A 24,508-nucleotide genomic window follows, 5' to 3' on the forward strand; every position below is an offset into this window, starting at 1 on the left:
AATCCATTCATGAATGATTGTTTTTTATACTTTTTCTAAGATTTTTATATGTTTAGTGTGTCAATGTGAGAATGGGAGTCGATCAGTGAAAATAATGACTAAAATAGATGTTAATCAGTATAGTAATTTGAATTATAAATAACAATAACAAAGAATTATCAACGAACCAAAATGTATATTATTAGTAACTACTTTCACGCCGGCTCATGATATTGCTTTGACCCCTAAGCAAACAAGATTCCACAAGAAAACACAGAAACACTCTCAAATCAATACAACTATGCAATTAAGTAAAGAGAAATTAGTATACAATTAAAATACAATTACAATGCATTCATAAACAAATATGGAAACAGACAGTACATTTAATTGTGTATTTAACTCAATTTACCTAACCAAGATTACATAACCAATACATGTTTGTTATATCTTGCTAGTTTTTTTAATACAATAATATCAGTTGATGCAAATAATTGATTTTTTTTTTTTGACAATATTGCGGTAATATTTTTTTCCTTTCTGAACTAAAATAGTTACAGATGCCTTTGATGTGGCCTGTTAATGTAACAAGACACCAAAATTTGACCACAAACACTGCAAAGGAGGTTTCCTGGTTTTTGTCTGTGTTGTGTTTTCTGATTTTCTGACACAAATTTTATGTGGTTGCGTTAATTAATGAGTCTGTTAAAAATCCCATAGTCTGATAAAACCTTTAATATATGTACTGTACTTAACTTTTATATATCGGTATATGCGTCCACAGCTCTAAACTATGCTTGGTTTGTACTGGTTTGCACGCTAGTCACAAAGGTAGACATGTGCATGTTCGTTTGTAGCTTTCCCTGTCATCAGTGTTTCTATCTTATGTTTTTACATCTCTTATATCTTCGGTTCATATAAACAATTTGTGCTGCATGTACATTTTTACAGTTTTGTCGAACAGAAATCCCTTCTTTGTCACGTGTTTTTTTTTTTCAACGGGTTCAACAAGTTTGACAAAATTCGTACCTGGAAATGGAAGAGAATGGAATTCAATATGAACAAGTTGTAGTAAAAATTTAAAAAAAATCATTAAAGTGCATGCTATATTTGTATTTGTTGTATTTTTTATTATCGTGTAATATTTTATGCAGAACGTAATCAAAATTTAAACGCATTTTTGCAAGTTGTTTCCACTAGTATAATATCGCTTCAAATCATGACATTAGCATAATTAGTAAAAGATAAAAATGCACAATTTAATGTTTAGCTATTGATGTCTATTTTTCATCGTATGATTTGAATTGCGACTTTAATTTCGTGCAATATTAAAAGTTATACAAGGTGATAATATGGATTTTTTGACTAATTTGATTCGTTCAGGAATCGTCACATCTTAAACCAAATTGCACGGTTACTTTTAGTATATCTAAAAACCGTGTTATAGTGTTCTTTTATATGACATTGTAAATTATTTATTTATATAATATTTGGTCTTTTTTTTTTGGTAATATCTTCCTTGGCGTAACTCGTTATTTTTCGTATTTTTGTTTTTCACTTTTGCTTAATGCTTTGTCTATATGCCATCGTGTTTTTCTTAGTTGACGTTTTGTTTATTTTATAATGGTTAAGAAGTTAATACATTGTGACTGCTGTACTTCTTTTTTTTTAGTTATCACCTAGTCTTTCTTTTTGTTTTGTTCACATATTCTTATCAATGAAATGGAACTTAGTGCGATTGCCGTACAAGTGAGAGGTTTAGATAGCTATACACCCAGATTTAATCCACTATTTTTTACAAAAGGGAATGCTTTCGTGAACGAGGAATAGTCGACTGAACTGTTCAATACTTTTCAATTCTCAGTGCTGTCGAATTCTATTCTTAAAAGGTACACGGTAAAATCTTTCTGACGTATACGGGAATCACGATTTAATTTGAAGACTATTAACAAGTTTCCGTGTTTTGTGCGGATTGGTTAACAGACTGACAACGACGTTCTGAACAATTCATATTTCATATACCCTTAAACTAGTAGACCAATCAAATCCAAACATCGGTATACATATTCCATATTCTTTTACGACTTTAGTATGACTGAACGAAAAAAAAAATAATCCGAGAAAAGCAATATACATTTTCAATACATTTTCCAATGCAACTATTTGATGTTGAAAATAGGTTCTACATAAAGCTTAGGGGATGCTCACTTAGAAATTAAATCCTTCGTGATCCTCTTCACACATAATCGATAAATCTGTTGAAAGGTCGCATTTGATGAAAAACCAGGAACAAGGAAAGTATGATGGGATCGTTATTCAAACAGAACAGAAAAAAAATAGATTGTTTTTATCTGTGTTATCATTAACCTGATAACCCGACGTGACAAATTCTTAGTCTTATAGACTAAAAAAACATCACACCACATCTTCCTATCGTATAAATGATCAAGGACGCCTGTTTGAGTGCAACAAGAGTAATGACATCTTTTATTTGTACACATGTATCAAAATCTGATTACGACTTCAGTAACGGAGGGGATTGACACTTTTGGGAGGAAAAGGAAATGAGTGGTGGCATGTAAAATTCACTATCCTGTTAAATCTTTCTTTATATACAAACATACAAATAGATATTTAAGATGAAACGAAGTTTTTAAAACTTTACGATTTCTGTGAACAGATAGTATACAAAAAAAATATTCTCAACTGAGTATACTTATTTCTTATATTATTACTAGCTTTCGAAGGAATTTTTATGTATTTCTTTTAATTCATTTGCAACATTCTTTGATACTCTTAAACGTTTTGTGTAATTTGTTTTAAAGTTGATGATAACTTCATACGACGCTTTATTGCTTGTTTGAACAGCACATTTTTGTTGCCTTGTTTTTCTAAAATGTATAATAAATAAAAACACCGATCTCCAAGGCAAGTTTATTAAGGGAAACTCCTTATCAAATGGTAAAATCAAAAGCTGAAACACGTCAAACTAAAGGAAAAAAACTTTCATATTCCTGACTTGGTACAGGCATTTCCTTGTGTTGAAAATGGTGGATTAAATCTGTGTTACTCCGGTTTCCGAAAATCTTGTTCTGGTTGAACTAGCACTGTGCATTTGTGTGTTTTGTGCACGCATCGTTGTCAATATAATAGAATTTGATGCGACTGTCATAAAAGTGAGAGGTTTAGCTAGCTATAAAACCAGGTTCAATCCATAATTTTCTACGTAAGAAAATACCTGTACCCAGTCAGGAATATGACAGTTGTTATCCAATCGTTTGATGTATTTTAGCTTTTGAGTTTCCATATGATTAGGGAGTTTTCGTTTTAACTTTTCCTAGGAGTTGAGTATCTTTGTGATTTTACTTTTGTGCTGTTTCCACTTACTTAATATAATTTAATGACAACGACTGTTACAAATGCACATTTTTATACAATGTGTGTTAAGGCCGAAATATTTTCTATTATTCTTTCCCAATCATGTAAATACACTTTCTAGGAAATTGAAATGTTATTGGCAGATAAATGTCCGTTTTGATGGCACGAAGAAATATGTCATAGCCGCCTTCGTTTCGGGTGTAAATATCATCTTCATATAAATTTTGATAAAAACTAACTTAAAACGCCAGAACAGGTATAATTTATCGCAGAAATACTAAATCAACTGTAAAAGATACACATAATCTTTCCCTTGATTTTAATAACTCTAAAGTATAACATGAAATGAACAATGAAATGCTCTGTCAAATTGCAACATCTTAAACCCATTTTCCGACATACGAAATGCAAATTATCATCATTGTGTAGTTTTAAGTTTCACAACAGGTGAAAATTGGAAATCGATTGATATCAAACAGTCATTGAATGTCAATATAGTTATAAACGAACCTTTAGCTTTGTTTTAATCATCAATGAAATTAAATAACAAGAAATGATATGAATTTATCCATACGGACAAAAAGTAATAACTTGACACATAATTTCGGTAAGAAGCACACACAAAACGTCCATATAGACTTCATATACAGACAAAAGTTTACAAATTGTCAATATAAAAGTACTACCAGTTACTGAAATGGTAGTTCAAAGCTTATAAATATATCATGTTTCCCAGGCAAGTGTATTAATTAGTCATTAACATTATGAAATATATTAGTTACAGTTTCTAATATCCATAGGATGTATGACAATAAGTGTTAAGAAAAGTGTAGCAATACATATTAAGTTATTTATGATTTATCAAAAACGTAAGCAATGTTTGACTGGTAAATACAATATTCATAGATTTTACTGCAGTGTAAATTGATACCCTTTAAATTCATTATTCAAAATAATAAGGAGCTTACAAAGATCGTATCTAAATTGACTTTGTCCATTGCGAATTATCATAATACTACAACCGTTGACTTTTAAACGTATGAATACTCAGTTTGCTCTCTGACGTTTTTGCAATCGTATCACATAAATTCGTATCATATCAATATGAAAATAAGAATATGTTGTATGTTTGCAAGTTAGACAACTCTTCGATAGAGACTTAACGACATAGAAGTTAACAGCCTTCAAGAATCAATATAACCCCTACCGCAAAGTCATCCATAAAACGCCCCGAAATGACAAATGTAAAACAATTCAAACGAGAAAATAACGGCATGATTAATGTAAAAATATATTAATGAACACCGAATATTATTTGGTTGGGACAGTCACATACACAATGTTTACAGCAACAAACGAAAACTACTGAGTTACAGGTCCCTGACTTTGGACACCGAACCTTATCTCAAGATTGGATAGTGGTATAACAATACAACAAAATAACAAACTATCAAATCAGTTGAAAAAGGCTTCACTCATCAGATCGATACAAAGCAGAAAAGCAACTAACAAAAACACAGACTAAAAGTGACAGGATACTTATAAATCCAGACATAGAAAAACTATAAGTACAGATCTGAGAAGACTCGCAGTGACTGACAGATAGTTCAAAGCCAATATAACTACAATGCCATTCAGTAGACATCCAACGCCAAACTGATTTAGTATACTGGTAAATAAATGATTTTACTTTTTTTCATGTTTGATATCACGAGTAAATTACAAAAAAAAGGATACATTATTTCTTTTTCCCAAATTTTAATATTTTTTTTTCTTTATTTTACTTAACTATTCCTTACAAATTCTTGTTTGTTTCCACTGTATCAAGACACATTATGACTAGTTGTACGTACGAATAATATAAAATGCACATATTAAGACTGTTACTTTCTACATTTTTGTACTAGAGAGACACTATTATTAATTATTGCAGAAATACACGATTTCACGTTTCAAAGTTTCTTTCTGACTAATCTAATGGCGATTTATTACATATCAATTTTAACATTACATTGTGTTACAATGAACAAATGACCATATTACGTAACATCAAAACCTTTTGTTAGATTTTTAAAGAAAATGTGTAAAATGACAAATAATACCGTCTGATTAATATTTGTCAATAAATTGTCATGTAAGCAGAGATAAATTTATGTTGTGGTTTGAAACCATGTAAAACACGAATTTTACAACCTAGCGTTAAGAAAAGGGAACTATAAGTGTACTAAATTACAAATTTTATTGAGAAAAATCAATGTATGTATACTACGGTCAAATTTAATGCTAGTGCAGTAAAGCGGAAAGCACGTACACTCGGTGATATAAAAGAGGACAATTTCTTATCTTTTCCACATATCATTTGTACAACATTTTCCAAAGGCACCAAGAGAAAGAAGAGCAGGTATTACAATTTTAAACTAAATAGTTATAAAATTTAGAAAATTTCTTTACATTTATAAAAAAATCGTTTTATAGTTCCAATTGATATGAACGTACGGTTTCATATAGTTGTAACCTAACTTTATCTCATTTGTTCACTGGTGTATACTTGCCTAATTGACAATCATACTGAATTTTCTTTTTTCTAAAATAATCATACTTTGCAAGAAGCTTCTTAATTCTAATGCATCTTGAATTCTAGTTAATACCAACAATCATTCAAACCTTTTTAAATGCATTTTGAAGTACTAGTACATTTGATTAAAACAATTATTTATACTTTTTGTCAGATATCCCTTAAAAGATTTGAATCTATTTCAGGAAGGATGAATACTTTTGTAACCGTACTCCTAGTGTCCGTTGCCTTTGCAAATGCTGTACCCAGATATGGCGGCGGCAAAGGAGGTAAGTTGTTTTAATTTAAATAATATGATTTCGCTCTATTTCACCAAACAAAGGACAAATTCAAAAGGCATTACACTCAATACATTTTTTTGGCAATTATTCTATTTATTCTAATTTGTTTAAATATTATATATTAAGTATTTTGGTGATTTATAATTAGTTCCTGGAAAAGTTCTTTAAAAAAAATTATATTGATTTGTGATGATCTGAAATTTTATTATTTTCGGATAAGTTTGCATGAAAGTGGAACATAAGTCTCTGATACTACATATAAATAACGATCTTTCTTATAAAGTGAAAAATAATTTTAGATTATAATAATCATCTTATCTGTAAAATATAATCACAAAAAGGATAATCATAATAATATGGCACCAATTTTATTTACAATATCGATAACAAAAGGCAATAAGAAGGAAAGTTTATAGAAAAATGACTAGAAAATCAGAAAAATTCCCTAAACAACAACATTTGTTTTTCTATCATTTAATATAGCTGCTAAATTATTTCAGTAGGTGGATCTATCAGTGGATCAATTGATGGATCTATTGGCGGAAATGTTGGAGGTGGCTTCGGAAGTGGACTTTCTAGTTCTCTCAGTGGTGCTCTTAGCGGAAACTTGGGTGGTGGCATTGGAAGCGGAATTGGCGGCATAGATGTATCTAACTCTCTCAATGCTGCTCTTAGTGGAAATTTGGGAGGTGGAATTAGTGGCAGTGGACTATCTAGTTCACTCAACGCTGCTTTAAGTGGAAACTTGGCCGGAGGCATTGGAGGTGGTCTTGGAGGCGGTGGAATATCTAGTTCTCTTGCTGGTGCTCTAAGCGGAAATTTGGGAGGTAGTCTAGGAGGTGGTCTCGGCGGCAGTGGACTATCTAGTTCTCTCAACGCTGCATTAAGCGGAAATTTGGGAGGTAGTCTAGGAAGCGGTATTGGCGGCAGTGGGATTTCAGGTTCTCTAGCTGGTGCTCTTAGCGGAAATTTGGGAGGTGGAATTAGTGGTGTTGGTGCCGGCAGATCTATCTCCATCAGCATTAGTGCATACCTTAGATTGATTTCCTACATCTCTGCTCTTCAACAAACCATCTCTGCCAATACCTTAGCAGCAAGTTTGAGCGGTGGAATCAGTGGTGGAATCAGTGGAGGAATTGGTGGTGGAGTAGGAGGTGGATTCACTGGTGGTGCTGGATCTAACTTTGCTGGACAATTTGACGGTGGATTTGCTGGTTCTGTTGGCAGATCTGGATTCGGAACTGGAGTAGGAAGCAGCGGATTTGCTGGACAATTCGGAAGTGGATTTACTGCACAAAGTGGAAATATCGGAGGTATTGGAGGAGCCGGCGGTTTAAGTGGAGGACTTTCCGGAGGATTAAGTGGTGGAATTTCTGGTGGTATAAGAGGTGGTATTGGAGGTGGTGCAGGAGGAATCAGCAGCGCTAGCCTTCAAGGTCAGTATTCTATGTAAAAAAGTTAAACAAATTTAAACAGGAATTCTTAAATATGAAATTTTGCGATACTTTTTTTTTTTATTTTTATTTTTTTTATCCAACATATATAATATACAACAGTACAGTTATCAAACAGTTAGTTCATGTATATGAATGTAATATAATACAATCTATCAGAAAATGTATAGAACTTGAAAATAACATTTTGTTGGGATTTTATAATTGTATCTTATTAAAAAGGGACATACAAAAAAAAGTATGGAGAATTGATAAATAAAAAAATAAAAAGATGATTAAGAAAAAGAAAAAAGAAAAAAAAAACATAAACATAAAATTTTGTATAGTTGCTAATCCACCAAATTATCCTGTAAAGCCTCTTGGTAAATGCACCAAGCTTGGTTAAACTTGTCAAACATTTATTTTTAATTGATATCGTCTTCTCCAAAATATAATGATGCTTTATTTTTTCAATCAATGCTGTTAAACTTAATTCTCCTTTAAAATATCGTGTATTATATATATCTTGTTTAATCCAGAGAAAAATATTGTTTTGAGGGTCATTTTTGTACATTCGTGATAAATTTCCAAACAAAAAAATATCCTGTGTAAATGGTATACTAATACCATTCTGGAGAAACCACATTTCGGTTTGCTCAATAAATTGTTGTACATAATAACAGTCCCACAGTATATGTTCAATTGATTCAAGTTCAGTCTTACAAAAAGTACAATATGGGTTTTGCACTATCCCAATTTTGTTTAAAAACGTATTTGTTGCCAGAATTTTATGATTAATTCTATACTGAAGCCATTGTTTTGCGATCCTTAATATGTATGAAGGAACGATATTAGAAAAGATAAACAAAACATTTTGTTAAGTGCTGTTAATAACATTAATCATTTAATAAATATCGACTGAAGATAGAGTACGATTTCCCTCGTTCTTTTTTTTCCTTTTTTACAGGGATAGGGGTTGGGGTGCAGTTCAACCATGTGAATGCCTTGAATCGGACGCCATTGATAATTCTTATGTAAACGAACGTTAGCACTGGCGTAACTAATAATGAACCTGGAATGTGTAACCAATGATCTGCTGTTTGCCACAGCTTTCCCATTGAGTAAAGTTACGCGTTGTTGTGTTTCTATTATTCTTTTTAACTTCATCTATAATCTTTATGTCGTTTTCAGCTGCTCTTCAAGGAAGTGTAAGCAGTGGATTAGGAGGCAGATCTGTTGGAAAAGGTAAACTTTTAAAAAAGTTTAAAATATAACAAGATATATAGATATAAGGATTTAAATTTTAATCAGATATAGTAACATGCACAGTGTACTCGATAGTTAGGTCCAATTTACCATTATATATTTTTTTGTAGTCATTAAGAAAAACACGAAAATTATTTAAACCTACAATTCAAATATCAAACAGTCTTTGTAATTTACTCCAAACTTATTCAGAAATTTTACATATTTTCAAAGATAATGGAATGATGTGAAATGTTGATATAAAAACAATGGACCTGAAAGACAACTCATCAAGAAAGTTTACAAAGTGCTTTGCATATTATTGTATAAACATTCACATATAAAAACAACAAAAATAAAAAATATATAATTATTTGAAATTGTACACATAAATAAAGGCAACAGTAGTATACCGCTGTTCAAAACTCATAAATCCATGGACAAAAAACAAAATCGGAGTAACAAACTAAAACCGAGGGAAACGCATTAAATATAAGAGGAGAACAACGACACAACACTAAAATGTAACACACACAGAAACGGACCAAGCATCAGACAAAATCCCACGAGAATAACAAATATAACATCAAAACCAAATACATGAATTTGGGATAGACAAGTACCGTGACACGTCTTATCGCAATGTGAAATTACACTCAAAAATAAGAGAAAACAAACGACTCAACGTTAAAATGTAACACACACAGAAACGAACAATAATATAACAATGGCCATATTCCTGACTTGGTACAGGACATTTTTAAAGGAAAAAATGGTGGGTTGAACCTGGTTTTGTGGCATGCCAAACTTCGCACTTTAATGGCAATGTTAAATATAACATTGAAATGACAACATAATATTACAGGACTACAATACAAATAAATAGGAGAACGTATTAGACAAAGAAACAAATGATTAATGAATAACAAAAAGCATCAGGTTTAAAATTCAATACGTCAAAAACGCGCCTCGTCCACACAAGACTCACCAGTGACACCCAGATTAATAATAGACATAATAAACTAATACGTAAACGTATGATTGGAAAATAACTTATCAGGGATAAAACAAAAGTGATAAGTAAAGTTTTATCAAGTGTAATCGATGTTTATTTTTGTTAAAAGTGTATGCAAAATATAATGTTTTTTTCAAGTAGATATACTAATATATACCATTTCTTTTTGTAGGATCAGCATACTAAATAACATATGTATATTTATTTGACGCCTGAAGTCGATGAACGAACAACTCCATTTCTCTTTTGTTGTATTTACTTGGTATTAGAATAAACATTGTCATCAGAATTAATTGTGTTTGGTAGTTTGTTTCCTCACATAATATAGTTATAACAAAATACAAACCACGTCCATAACCAACCATAATCATTTTAGTCCGAGTTTGAGTTATTTTGATTTTCAAAAAATATGTTCAACGAATTTTAAACTACTTTTTTTTTTATTTCATACAACAATTAAGTGTGGAGAAATATATACTCTCAATAACGAAGAGAAAAATGAAAATACCACCAAGGAATAGAAAATTGAAAAAATAACTAGTCTTTCAGTTTATTATGATAAGTAGCGTAACAATCCGTTATGATTCAAAATCAGCGATCTCTTTTGATCAAGACATTATAAGTTTTACACAAAACATTGAACTTGTTTACATATGTATTTAGAAAATCGGAATACTTTGCAGACCTCTAACTATCTGTATGCATTGTTTTATGTATTTTACAAAATGTGATATTGTGCAAAAGCGGTTATTAAAACTTTATTGTCACTTAAATAGTCAAGGCTACAGCGAACTACATTTATAGAAGTTTCTCTCGTTATTACAACATTAGCCGAGATGAACATTCACTAAATAAACAGAAAAAAGTCAACAAAGACTACCGTATATGTTGACTTATCCTCGTAAATTTTACAAACTATCACGATTCAACCGGATTTTTGAAAATTGGAAAGAAAGAGAAAAAACACTTAAAAATATCAAGATTTTCTCCGAGCACAAAAGCCTTACACACTTTGCTATTGAGAACTAGTTTCTCCTCTGACCCAAGCTCTTGACAAAGTTGTGGATCGATGTCTGACTTGGAATCTAATGCTTTATATTTCCAAACTTATTCGGTTTTCAATAGCATGTAGCAACTAGTCGTCCCAATAAATCTCCCAGGAATAAAGCCTGTTTGTTTTAAATAATTACATGTGATTACTTCCTGCTTCTGAATGACAGACATTTCCCCTATCTTATTGACCTGAAGACAAATTATCAATGTCTATCCAAAACACTTTGAAAAATTCTGCTGTGAAGCCATCTGAACACGGACTATTATTATTTTTCATCCTTTCAATGCTTGTGATATTTCAGTGAAGGTAATATTACCTTCTAGTGAATCCATTTTATTATCTTTTAATTTAGGTGTTAGAAATGGAATTATCCCCGATACATTGACTTCTTTTATACACTCTTGACAAGATTTCTTTAATAATTTTATTTACAAAAGTTTGGGTTTATAGATTACAAAAACAGATAGTTGGTCTCTCTCCCTTTTCAATCCACTGGGTTCTTGACCGAGCATATTGGCCTTTAAGCCTTGTTTATAAATTTCCTGATACAAAACTTTGAATTTTTCGAAAAACTAAGGATTTTCTTGTCTCAGGAATAGATTACCTTAGCCGTATTTGGCACAACTTTTTGGAATTTTGGATCCTCTATGCTCTTCAACTTTGTATTGTTTGGCTTTATAACTATTTTGATATGAGCGTCACTGATGAGTCTTATGTAGACGAAACGCGCGTCTGGCGTACTAAATTATAATCCTGGTACTTTTGATAACTATTTGCCGCAAAATTTTAAGTTCACATTTTTCAATCTCAATTACATTTGTATTGTCCTCAGTGATTGTATTTCTAGTATTTTTTAAAAATTTTCTTTAAGCTTCTTTTCCCATTTTACACTTTCCCTTTTTATATATGTCAAATATCTTAAAGGTCTTACCTCTGATTTCATTGAGACACATTTATCAGAATAAATCTCTTGTCTTCAATATTAATATCCAATCCCAACAAATTGCCATCCACTTTTTAAATTAATGTATGTTATATTCAAAATAATTTTTAAAATAGGATTGCAACTCCTGGTTGATTAGACTCATGAGATTGGAAATGCATTGACTTTTCCGTTGGTTTCTTATCAGTGTTTCATTTTGTTTTACAAAGTGTGTGTCTTGAAGCCAATTTATATAGGAGTACAAAGTAAATGAACCAGGCTAGGGGTATGCCAAATAACGTCTAGTTCTTTTTCCAAACCAGTTCATCGAAAGGTACCAAGACATAGGCGAGAAACACTGCGTTACAACTTCACAATTAATACATGATGGTCTTGACGTATAGAATCTGGGTACTAACGTTGTGTATCATCTTATAAAGAATTAAGGTATTCTTTTATTTGTCTTATGAATATTTCCTTTACTATCTAGTCTGTTATTGTGGTATCTATTTGGCGTGGCTCTGTACTTATATATCCCGTCATTGTGTTATTGTACCATGATAAACTGTGTATTCTTGTCTTTCATGTTTGCTTATATTCTTTGTCTATATATATGCCGTTTTGTGTTTCTTTTCTACATGTGACATTGCTCCGAACGTATACGTCCCGTTATTGTTTTTTTTGTAGCATGGTAAACGTTTGTTTTTATATTTGTTTGTTAATATAGTGATTACGACAATAATACAATGTTGACTACTGTACCCCTGTTCATAACATGTTTACATAATATGTCTGTTTGTTTAAGTCACAAATTGTTGTCAATATAATGGAATTTTATGCGACTTTCATACAAATGAGAGGTTAAGCTAGCTCAAAACCAGGGTAAATCCACCATTTTATACATAAGAAAATGTATTTACCAAGTCAGGAATATGACAGTTGTTGTCCATTCGTTTGATGTGTTTGAGCTTTAGATTTTGCAATTTGACTTGGGACATTCCGTTTTGGATTTTCCTCCTAGTTTAGTATTTTTTTCATATGACTTTAAAGGTTTTTTTGTTGATTTTTAAGATGAATTTTGAAGAAAAGAACATTGTAGTTTATTTATTTAATATTTTAAATACATCCTTGAATTTTATAAATCCTACTTTGTAAGGAATCACTCTGATTCAAACCAAAAATTCTCTGAAACTGACATTATGTAAATGCTTGATTTTTTATTGACAACATTTTTGTTACGTTTGGCGGACGTGTTTGTCAACAGACTGTCGGAATTCCAATGGAAACCAATTGTGCCCCTCTTCTTGCCGACTTGTTTCTTTATTATTATGAGGCTGACTTCATTTAGGAACTTCTAAGAAAGAAAGATAAGAAGTTAGCAATATCCTGTAACTTTACGTTCCGCTATATAGATGATGTTCTCTCACTAAATAATACAAACTTTGGTGACTATGTTGAACGAATCTATCCCATCGAACAGGAGATAAAGATTACTACAGATACAACTAAGTCTGCCTCACATATTGACTTACATCTAGAAATTGACGATAAGGGTTGGTTGAAAACAAAACTTTACGACAAAAGAGAGGATTTCAGCTTCCCAATTGTGAACTCTTCATTTCTGTATAGCATCATTCCAGCAGCGCCTGCATACGGAGTATTAACCTCCCAATTGATACGATATTCCCGGGCTTGTATTTCCTAACATGATTTCCTTGATAGAGGATTGCTATTCACAAGGAAGCTATTAAACAACGAGTTCCAAATGGTGAAGTTGAAATCATTCCTTCGTAAATTTTACGGACGCCATCAAGAGTTGTTGACCGTTAAGGAATAACCGTTTCATAGATGATATCGGATATATTTCTTATGTCGTAACTACAATACCCTTTCCCTTTTCACGAATGTGACCAACCGAATTAGACTATTTACCGGATTTGTAATAATATAAGCAACATGACGGGTGCCACATGTGGAGCAGGATCTGCTTGCCCTTCCGGAGCACTTAAGATCACCCCAAGTTTTTGGTGGCGTTCATGTTGCTTAGTCTTTAGTTTTCTATGCTGTATCTTCTGTACTATTATTTGTCTGTTTGTCTTTTTATTTTTAGCCATGACGTTGTCGGTTTATTTTCTATCTATGAGTTTTACTCTCCCTCTGGTATTTTTCGTCGCTCTTATATAGTGAAGTATTTGAATATTTGGTAATATCAGGTGGTGGATAGACAAAAAAAAAAAAAAAGATCCCAACTTCATCATGTTCATAGAAATAAGAAAACAGTTAATTTGGGTGAACAAATCCATTGAAAATAAAACTGTTAATTTTGATATGATAAGGAGTAATTTAATATCTGTCAGTGTAGTTAAACACGATATTTGCGATATATCTTATCATTTTATTCAGCAAAAAAGTCTGTAAGAGTAATTGGATAGCAAAATATTTATTTGTAAAACGCCATCCCAAAAAGACTGTCTTCAGATGTTTTAGTCTGAAAGTTCTATTAAAAGTATTTCAATATTCTTAGACAAAAACTGAGGCTTCAAGTTTTCAACAAATATATTATACAAGTCAATTTGTCAAGTTATTGAATTGAAACCCCCAATTGGTATTTGCAAATGGACGCGTATATTAATAATAACCTCAGTATTAATCCATTGTATTTTTTCACTTTTCAATATTTCGAAGAAAATAATTTAAAAATATAAAGATGAAAACTTTTACAATTCATATTACCAACAAAAAACTTATTATTTAAATTGTATCAGAAGGACGACGGTCTATGTAATTCATGTAACGAATAAGAAGATAATAACAACGAAAATATCTGTACCAAGTCAGGAATATGACGGTTGCTGTGCATTCGTTTGGTGTGTTTTATCATTTGATTTTGCCCTTTGATTAGGGACTTTCTGTTTTGAATTTACCTCGGATTTCAGTATTTTTGTGATTTAACCTTTTTCATTTGTTGTTGATATTTTTTTTTAATTGGATAAACTATTCACGAGTGAATGAGAAAATCTAAATTAAATTTTGGAATATCGTTAAATCCATTAATCTTTAGATATTAAATTCTTAACACAATTTATTTGGGTTTCGTCCCCGGTGGTATCACCAGCGCAGTAGTAAACACCGAAATGAATATCAATAATGTGGTCATTTATTTACAAAATTCCTGTTTACAAAATTTTGAATTTTTCGAAAAGCTAAGGATTTTCTTATACGAGGCATAGATTACCTTAGTCGTATTGGCACAACTTTTTGAAATTTTGGATCCTCAATGCTCTTCAACTTTGCACTTGTTTGGTTTTATAAATATTTTGATATGAGCGTCACTGATGAGTCTTATGTAGACGAAACGCGCGTCTGGCGTACTAAATTATAATCCTGGTACCTATAAATAGTATTGCGTAACAATTTTAGATTTTGGTATAAACAATCATATTATGTATCTAATCAAAACATGACAAATGACTTTCTTCAAGAAAACATGACAAGATATAACGAAAACAGATCAATAAAATTAAATTAATAACTGCAGTCACTTAAAAGAAGTTTACCCGATTGAATTGATAAAAACTTTTGTATTTCAAGAAATGTATACATACATATATATACTTTCAAATTGTCTAAACATCAGCCCAACAATGTTAAATCTGTAATTTTTTGTTCTTCCCTCGCCGGGATGAGATATCGTGGTACACAATCGTCTTGCACTATGCCGGGCACTTAGCCGGATACTAACATGTGACTTAGTTGATTGATATTTATTTGAAGAAATCACAAAATGTAAGCATTTCGAACTTACTCATTGACAAATGAAAGACCGGCAGATCGTGGACTATTCCCTTTATATACTACGAAAACTATTCGCCATTTCACATCAGTTTGAAATAACATCGCATTGCAATAAATAAAACACCATATTACGTAATATTTTATCTTATTGTTCAACGAAAATGTGCGAAATGGCAAATAAAACTGTCTGATTCATATTTATCAATAAATTGTCATGTAAGCAGAAGTAAATTTAAATTGTGGTTTTTGAAATAATGTTTCACATTAGTTTTGAAACTAAGTATTATGAATATAGAATGACTAGTGTGCTAAACATCAAACAATACTAGAAAAAATAAATTTCTATACATCAGGGTCAACACTAATGTGCAGGCAAGAATGCGGAAAGCACGTTGACACAGATGTATAAAAGAGAATGATTGCTGATCATTTATACGTACCATTGATATCATCGAGAGAAAGAACACCAGGTATAACAATTTCAAATTAATAATTATACTCTCGAGTAAATATCTTTAACAATGCTTCATATTTATAAATATTTAGTGACATATACTGGTTATATATCTCAACATTGTTATTCATATTTTTTTTCAATGAATCTTGAATTGGATTTGAAAACAACAACTATTTTATACTTTTTGTCAGATTTTCCTTATTATTTTTAATCTATTACAGTCAGGATGAATACTTTTATAACCGTACTCCTAGTGTCCGTTGCCTTTGCAAATGCTGTACCCAGATTTGGCGGCGGTAAAGGAGGTAAGTTGTTTTCATTTACATTATATGATTATCGCTATATTTTACAAAATATAGGACAAATTCACCAGGGATTACACTCATTACTTTTTTGGGCAATGATTCTATTTATTCTAATTTGTTTAAATATTATTTTAAGTAATTTGGTGATCTGTAATTAGTTGCATGAATGATTCTTAAAAAAAAAATTAATATTGATTTTCGACAATCTGATATTCATTCTGAGACTTGATTCATTTTCATGACGAATCTTACATGACTTAGATTAACGATTGTGGATGGTCTGTTGAACGTCCAAGGGCTTTTATTAATATATCATGCACACATAGTACAAGCAAGAAACAGAATTAAGTACATGAAGGGATAAATTCCAAAAATAAACCAACCTGGTCTTTAACCTTCAAACTGGGCAATTACGGATTCCTCAGTTTGTTGTGGCAAGGGATTTATAACGTGTAAAGAGCGTTGAACTCCCAAAGAGTAAATGCACGTTACTGCGTAACGTAACGTGACACTACAAAAGCGCCGTTTTCCAAATTTATACGATTTTACATACTCTTGGTTGAACTTTCAAAAATAGTCTACCCCCAAATGTCAGAATAAAAAATTCTCAACACTTTTTATTATATCTGTCTGTAAATACTTAGGTATGGTAATTGTTTCGCTTGGATTTTGTTTTAAACAAATCTGTATAAACGAATTCAGATTTTATTTAGGGATAAATTTGTATACGTCCCTGATATTACGTCTAAAAACCGATTTGTCTTATGAAGTGAGAAATAATTTTAGATTATAATAATCGTCTTGTCCGTAAAGTATAATAACAAATTATAGAAATATGGCACCAATTTTATTTACAATACCGATAACAAAAGACAACGAAAGTTTATAGAAAAATGACTGTAAATTTACTAGAAAATCATAAAAATTCTGCAAACAACAAAATATGTTTTTCTATCATTTAATATAGTTGTATGAATTATTTCAGTAGGTGGATCAATCAGTGGGTCAATTGATGGATCTATTGGCGGAAATGTTGGAGGTGGCTTTGGAAGTGGACTTTCTAGTTCTCTCAGTGGTGCTCTTAGCGGAAACTTGGGTGGTGGCATTGGAAGCGGAATTGGCGGCGTAGATGTATCTAACTCTCTCAATGCTGCTCTTAGTGGAAATTTTGGGGGTAGTCTAGGAGGTGGGTTCGGCGGAAGTGGACTATCTAGTTCACTCAACGCTGCTTTAAGTGGAAACTTGGCCGGAGGCATTGGAGGTGGTCTTGGAGGCAGTGGAATATCCAATTCTCTTGCTGGTGCTCTAAGTGGAAATTTGGGAGGTAGTCTAGGAGGTGGTCTCGGCGGTAGTGGACTATCTAGTTCTCTCAACGCTGCATTAAGCGGAAATTTGGGAGGAAGTCTAGGAAGCGGTATTGGTGGCAGTGGCATTTCAGGTTCTCTGGCTGGTGCTCTAAGCGGAAATTTGGGAGGTGGAATTAGTGGTGTTGGTGCCGGCAGATCTATCTCAATCAGCATAAGTGCATACCTTAGATTGATTTCCTACATCTCTGCTCTTCAACAAACCATCTCTGCCAATACCTTAGCAGCCAGTTTGAGCGGTGGAATCAGTGGTGGAATCAGTGGAGGAATTGGTGGTGGAGTAGGAGGTGGATTCACTGGTGGTGCTGGATCTAACTTTGCTGGACAATTTGACGGTGGATTTGCTGGTTCTGTTGGAAGATCTGGATTCGGAACTGGAGTAGGAAGCAGCGGATTTGCTGGACAATTCGGAAGTGGATTCGTTGCACAAAGCCAAAATATCGGAGGTATTGGAGGAGCCAGTGGTTTAAGTGGAGGACTTTCCGGAGGATTGAGTGGTGGAATTTCTGGTGGACTAGGAGGTGGTATTGGAGGTGGTGCAGGAGGAATCAGCAGTGGAAGCCTTCAAGGTCAGTATTCTATGTAAAAGAATTAAACAAATTCAAACAGGAATTGTTAGATATGAAATTTTGAGATGCGGTACTTAATATGAAGATAAGGTATTAGAAGGGAAATATACAAAACATTTCATTAAGTATTGTAAATAACATTAATAATTTCATAAAAATCGACTTAAAATCGAATACGATTTCCCTTGTTGTTTTCCCTTTTTAGTAGGATGGGGATCGGGGGTACAGTTCAACCATGTGATTGCCTTGAATCGGAAGCCATTGTTTTTTATATAAGCACTAGTGTAACTTATTACGAACCTGAAATGTGTAAATAATGGTCTGCTGTTTGACAAAGTTTTCCCATTGAGTAAAACTACGAGTTGTTGTGTATATATTATTCTTTTTAACTTCATCTATAATCTTTATGTTGTTTTCAGCTGCTCTTCAAGGAAGTGTAAGCAGTGGACTCGGTGGCAGATCTGTTGGAAAAGGTAAGCTTTTTAACAAGTTTAAGATATAACAAGATAGATATAATGATTTTAATCATACAATAGTAACATGTACAGATTACTTGATAGTTAGGGCCAATTTACCTAATAAATTTTTTAGTCACTAAGAAAAAACATTTTTTTGTACATAACACAAACCGTCAGTTTTCTAGTATTACTAAATTCAATATGTAATTGCTCACAATTGGGGGTCCTTTGTCGCTTATTTCCATGTGCTTTGGTGTCTGACGATGGCGAATTGATTCATTTCCAATCCTATATCTTCTAATTCATAATATGCTCAAATAGGAAAAGTGATCAATTACAGTGTACATGTAATTGGTCTCCCCCATTCAGCGTCAATTTCCATTTGAATGTGTAATCTATGTTTATTTTTGTAAAATGTGTATGCAAAATGTAATACATTTTTCAATTAGATATACTAATATATACAATTTCTTTTTGTAGGATCAGCATACTAAATAACATATGTATATTTATTTGACGCCTGAAGTCGATGAACGAACAACTCCATTTCTCTTTTGTTGTATTTACTTGGTATTAGAATAAACATTGTCATCAGAATCACTTGTGTTCAAAAGTTAATTTCCCTCATAATACAGTCATTTCAAAATATTAACCACGATCATTTGATTAAGACTTTCCAAGTTCAGAACCGAGTGAAACAGAACAATAATAAGATTGACAAATAAAACAACATAAACACCAAACCACAAAAAAAAAAAAAAACCGAACACATAAAAACACAGAAACGAACTACATGATAACAACTGCTACATTCCTGACTTGATAAAGGTCATTTTAAGAAAAATGGTAGTTTTAACCTGGTTTTATAGCTACAAAAATAATTTCCCGCTTATATGGCAATGTTACAAACACTGCTAAAATGAAAACATTACAAAATGAAGCATGTAAAGAGAAAAGAGTCATAAAAAACTGAAGTGTTAGTGACTAAACATCGTTAATTTGATCGAATCATTGATATGTTCATAATAACAAATTAACTGTTAACAAAACTTAGAATTTTTTAAATATTAAGGCTTTTCTACTTCAGGAGTAGATTACCTTAGCTGTATTTGGCAAAACTTTTAGGAATTTTTGGTCTTCAATGCTCTTCAACTTCGTACTTTATTTGGCCTTTTAAACATTTTTCGATTCGAACTCCACTGATGAGTCTTTTGTAGACGAAACGCGCATCTGACGTAAATATAAGATTTTAATCCTGGTATCTATGATGAGTTTATTGACAAACGATCACTATTTATTACGAAAAGGAAAATGAATAGAAAAAAATAACCCTAAGCTCTATCAAGATATTTCCTGAGCCCCCTGAATAGAACTAAAGCCTTATAGACATGCACTTGAGAGCTGTTTTATCTGGTGCTAACAAAATACATCATATTTCACAATTATCTTGCACACAATGCTCAAACTGTGTATTTACTTCTATGCAGAAGTTGAAAACGATATGTTGCTGAGTCAGATCAATCATTCACAAACCTGAGATCAGCCATCGTAATGAACATTAATGTACGAAAGACCTTCATCACAATCGAAATTCAAGAATCACCACAGTTAGGCAGATTTAAATCGATTACCATCATTGACCACAACACTACTTGGTCTTCAGAGGAAAGAACCAAATAGGAAAAGATTTCAAATAAGATTTCAAGCCATGACACCAATTGCTATCTATAACATAGTTATCAAAGGTACAAGGATTATAATTTAATACCCCAGTTATGTTGTATTGTGTATGTATGTAAGTGTGTGATACATTAGTGGGCGACTTTTGAAGTCTGAGTATGATGTTTCTACTTGAAAGTCAGACATTGTTTGTTTCTACAACCCTTGCAAGAGACTGATAAGGATAAACCAACCGTCATCAGCAACTCTTTAATGGTTGACTTTTTTCTACTAAAACCCAGTTCGGGTAGCTCTTGGTAGATCTGTGTTTCTTAAGGCGGTTTTCTTCTTTCTTACCAATTTTCGCGAATAAAGTTAGACAAATTTATCCAATAAAGGAAGGTAAAACACAGGTTGATGCTACTTGCAGTGAAGGATTTGCTTACCATTCCAAAATCCAAGAGATAACTAGAGTTAATTAGTAGGATTTATGTTGTTAAGTCTTAGTTTATATACGTTGTGTTTTGTATGCTATTGTTTATCTAATGCTCGTCTTTAGCTCATCTGGCTAACTTTTGAAAATGTTCTCCTTTAGGGTAAAATTAACCCAACTTGACCTCAATCATTATTGGGGTATCTAGTTTGAAAATGTGCGTGATGACCCTCGCGTAGCAACCAAACATGGCCATGAAGGCTAAAAAGAGGTGTTAAATGCAAGTTTTGTCTTTCATTTTTAAATTAAGTAAATCTGACAGGGGCAAAAATGTTCAAAATGTTGTACTCTACCTATTGTATATATTTTTCATAATTGTCAGACGACTTTTGATAGGAGTTAATACCTTATACGACAAATTTTACCGTTTTTGTTCTTAAAAATCATATAACAGATACAAAGAGACATTAAATTGCAAAAGTTATCAACAAGACAAATTTTACAAATAAGTTAGCATTGTCAAAATCGTCAGCCGACTTTTGATAGGAGTTAATACCTTATATGACAAATTTTACCGTTTTTGTTCTTAAAAATCATATAACAGATACAAAGAGACATTAAATTGCAAAAGTTATCAACAAGACAAATTTTACAAATAAGTTAGCATTATCAAAATCGTCAGCCGACTCCTTATTAGAATTATTGCCCTTTGATGATGATTTTTACCATTTTATCCTGTAGCTCAATCCATATCGTAAACTTGGATACATATGATAGTTCTTTTCGAAGCTGTGATATTTTCATATATATGGTTAAATTTGCAGGGTACGAAATATGATTACTGTTTCTGTAAATTAGCATACCCCGAACATCCTTTCGTGATGCAGCTCCTCACGGCAAAAATCCCTTTTATTAATTCTTCTATGTTCCTCTACTTTTCAAATCACCACAAATGGTAAAGCTCAGTCATTTGTAAAAAAATTCCAATATCATTACACAGAGATTTTTTTATTACACACAACTTTTGTGTTCCTCATTTCGAGGCGCATTAGGAATATTGACCCATATAAGCTAAAATGACCAACAAGACAAGACCTACAATTAAGACAAATATTTTTGATGTTTAAATAAAAAGATTTTTACTCTATATTAAATCTCTTGCCTCTGTGTGATTCGACAATGAATACAAATTAGAAAATCTATCAATATAGAACGATATGGTTTCCTGTTCAATTATTTCTTAAATGTCCAAAGACTCTCGGGGACTGAGATATGCGTTACTGCATGGCAAAAATTCTAAAGTCGACAACTTTAATCTTTGTAACAATTTAAATATAGACAAGAGAAACCAAAATGACACAAAATATACAACAAAAACTACTAAACAAACTCATCATAGATACCAGGACTTAATTTTGTATATACGCCAGACGCGCGTTTCGTCTTCAAAATTCATCAGTGACAACTCGTGGTTCATCTCAGATCTTGAAGAATAGTTGGCCTCATTGCCAAAACAATTCGGGGAAATCTTCCCAGTTGTGATATATAATAAGTTATCTACGTTCATATCCGAAGATATGGATATTTTAACACCCTGAAGTACCCCGGTGCACCATGAGGCGTAGCCGAAGGGTGTACAGTGTTCTGAAGGGTGTTAAAATATCCATATCTACGGATATGAACGTAGATAACGAATTCATCCCCGGTCTTAGTCCGAATCGGACGAGTTTTATGGAAATTCGGGTACAAAGTGTAACGTGAAAACAACGTTATTTTCATTATCTAAAAAAGTTTTATTGGAATTTAGAACTTTTACATATTTTTTACGGGGTGTAGGGTACTACCTTTGGTAGAACCATACAGGTAGTCAGATATAAGAAGTTTTTAATTAATACGGAGACAGAGAAACTGGATTGAGTCAAAATTGGCGCTCAATGTTGTGAGAGTTACGTCATAGATGGTGTGACGTTAACGTGGATCATTTGCATAGCTAGGTCAGTAGTCCCATTCCTTGAAAATGTGGCAGTCAAGTGATATATTTAATGAAATGAGTGTAAATGATCGGCATAATAGGACAAAATCGTTAATGAATTAAATATTTAATTACAAAAATCATGAATAATCTACAGAATTTGATATTTCACAAGGAGCAATCATGGAACTAAGGAAAATTTGGGTGAAGTTCCACGGGATAATGGTTAGCAACGTCCGGTGATATTGGTTAGCAACACGCAGGGGCTATTGGTTAGCAACACCCAGGGGCTATGGGTTTTGTAACGACGTGCGTTAAACAATCAAAATCCTAGATATATACTAAGCCGGGGATAAATGTAGATCTCTACTGATCGCATTGCGAATTTGTAGATTAAAGTCAACATATGAAGCATGCTAAATTGTATCTGAGATATACTTTATCTAAAATTTTATTGATTACTTTTGTAGTCACCAACCTTTAATTTAAGGTTTGTCAAGGGAATCGATTTACTTTGGTGGAATGTGAATTTAAGGATGATGCGAGCTTACTCATTTCTTTACTAGTATACTTTTCTTGGGTTGATGTTTCAGAGTAACAATGAACAGAACTTTGTTTGTTGATTATACTTCTTCTTCGAAGTGTCGTATGATGGATATTGTCGGTTCGCAAGTGATTTGTCAACAGTATTTCAATTTCCGTTATATGATTATGTGTTAAAGTTGTATTCCGTATAGAATGATAACTTCCATTAAACCGCTATCAATTGTTTATCAGGAACATACAGAGAAATAAAACATTGAAAGCCATCATCTGCATCGTTCACCGTCCCCCCCCCCCCTCCGGTTGCATTAAGATATGACAAAATATGTATTATTTTTTCATTTATGATAGGTTTTCATAAGCAAACATAATTATGATTTGCTGACAACAAACACAATGCACTTCATTGTCATATTGTATTTCGTTTAATATACAACGGGTTTAACTGCACGTGCTATCCAACAGAGTGTTAAACAAAATAATGCATGGAAAACAAACCAATAACTTAGAATAACTAAAAACAAAAGCAAAAACATGTAATTGAAAAAATGTTAAGGCTTCTTTTTATTATTTTATGTGATTTTGAAAAGTTGATCGTGTGTACATTTTTACAATAAAGCGCTTCCGTTGATGGTTTCTTTTCATTAATTTTAGTGATTACAAATACTTTCATATCGGTACAGTGTATTTTTGTCTTTTTGTAAGTTTCTTTTGTGCTTCACGCCGTTTGAACCATTTCTAACGGATTTAGTTTTTTGATAGTTTGTTTTGTTGGACCATGGTCATGGGTAGGGTGGGGGAGTTTTGAGTGCTTACAAACTTGTGAATCCCACCCCTTTATGTATATTTAGTGGTTGTCGATGGTTGATCTCTGTTATTTTCTGTTTTGTCATGTCGAGGCTTTATGTAGCTGACTATTTGGCTTAGGTTTTTCACAATGCGGAACACCGTACACTGACATATGCTTGCTTGAATCTTCGTCACTTAGACCGTTAAATAGACAATAACTGTTTAATGACTTTAAATATCATCTGTATTTGTACGAGGCTAGGAAACAAGGTGTATGCGAGC

General features: G+C 32.4%; 2 protein-coding genes across 2 annotated transcripts; both read left to right on the forward strand.

Annotated features, from left to right (window-relative positions):
- Nucleotides 1-5,648: 5,648 nt before the first annotated feature.
- Nucleotides 5,649-10,192, forward strand: LOC143072077 (uncharacterized). The gene is made up of 6 exons (XM_076246856.1): nucleotides 5,649-5,758; nucleotides 6,118-6,201; nucleotides 6,714-6,902; nucleotides 7,041-7,649; nucleotides 8,838-8,891; nucleotides 10,079-10,192. The coding sequence occupies exons 2-6, from the start codon at nucleotides 6,123-6,125 to the stop codon at nucleotides 10,090-10,092; spliced, it is 945 nt and encodes a 314-aa protein (XP_076102971.1). The 5' UTR covers nucleotides 5,649-5,758; nucleotides 6,118-6,122; the 3' UTR covers nucleotides 10,093-10,192.
- A 5,925-nt stretch (nucleotides 10,193-16,117) lies between these two features.
- Nucleotides 16,118-19,427, forward strand: LOC143072078 (uncharacterized). Its single transcript, XM_076246857.1, has 5 exons — nucleotides 16,118-16,147; nucleotides 16,356-16,439; nucleotides 17,425-18,372; nucleotides 18,792-18,845; nucleotides 19,311-19,427. The coding sequence occupies exons 2-5, from the start codon at nucleotides 16,361-16,363 to the stop codon at nucleotides 19,322-19,324; spliced, it is 1,095 nt and encodes a 364-aa protein (XP_076102972.1). The 5' UTR covers nucleotides 16,118-16,147; nucleotides 16,356-16,360; the 3' UTR covers nucleotides 19,325-19,427.
- The last annotated feature ends 5,081 nt before the right edge of the window (nucleotides 19,428-24,508 follow it).

This window comes from Mytilus galloprovincialis, chromosome 4 (assembly GCF_965363235.1).
Source record: "Mytilus galloprovincialis chromosome 4, xbMytGall1.hap1.1, whole genome shotgun sequence".
NCBI classification, from domain to species: domain Eukaryota; kingdom Metazoa; phylum Mollusca; class Bivalvia; order Mytilida; family Mytilidae; genus Mytilus; species Mytilus galloprovincialis.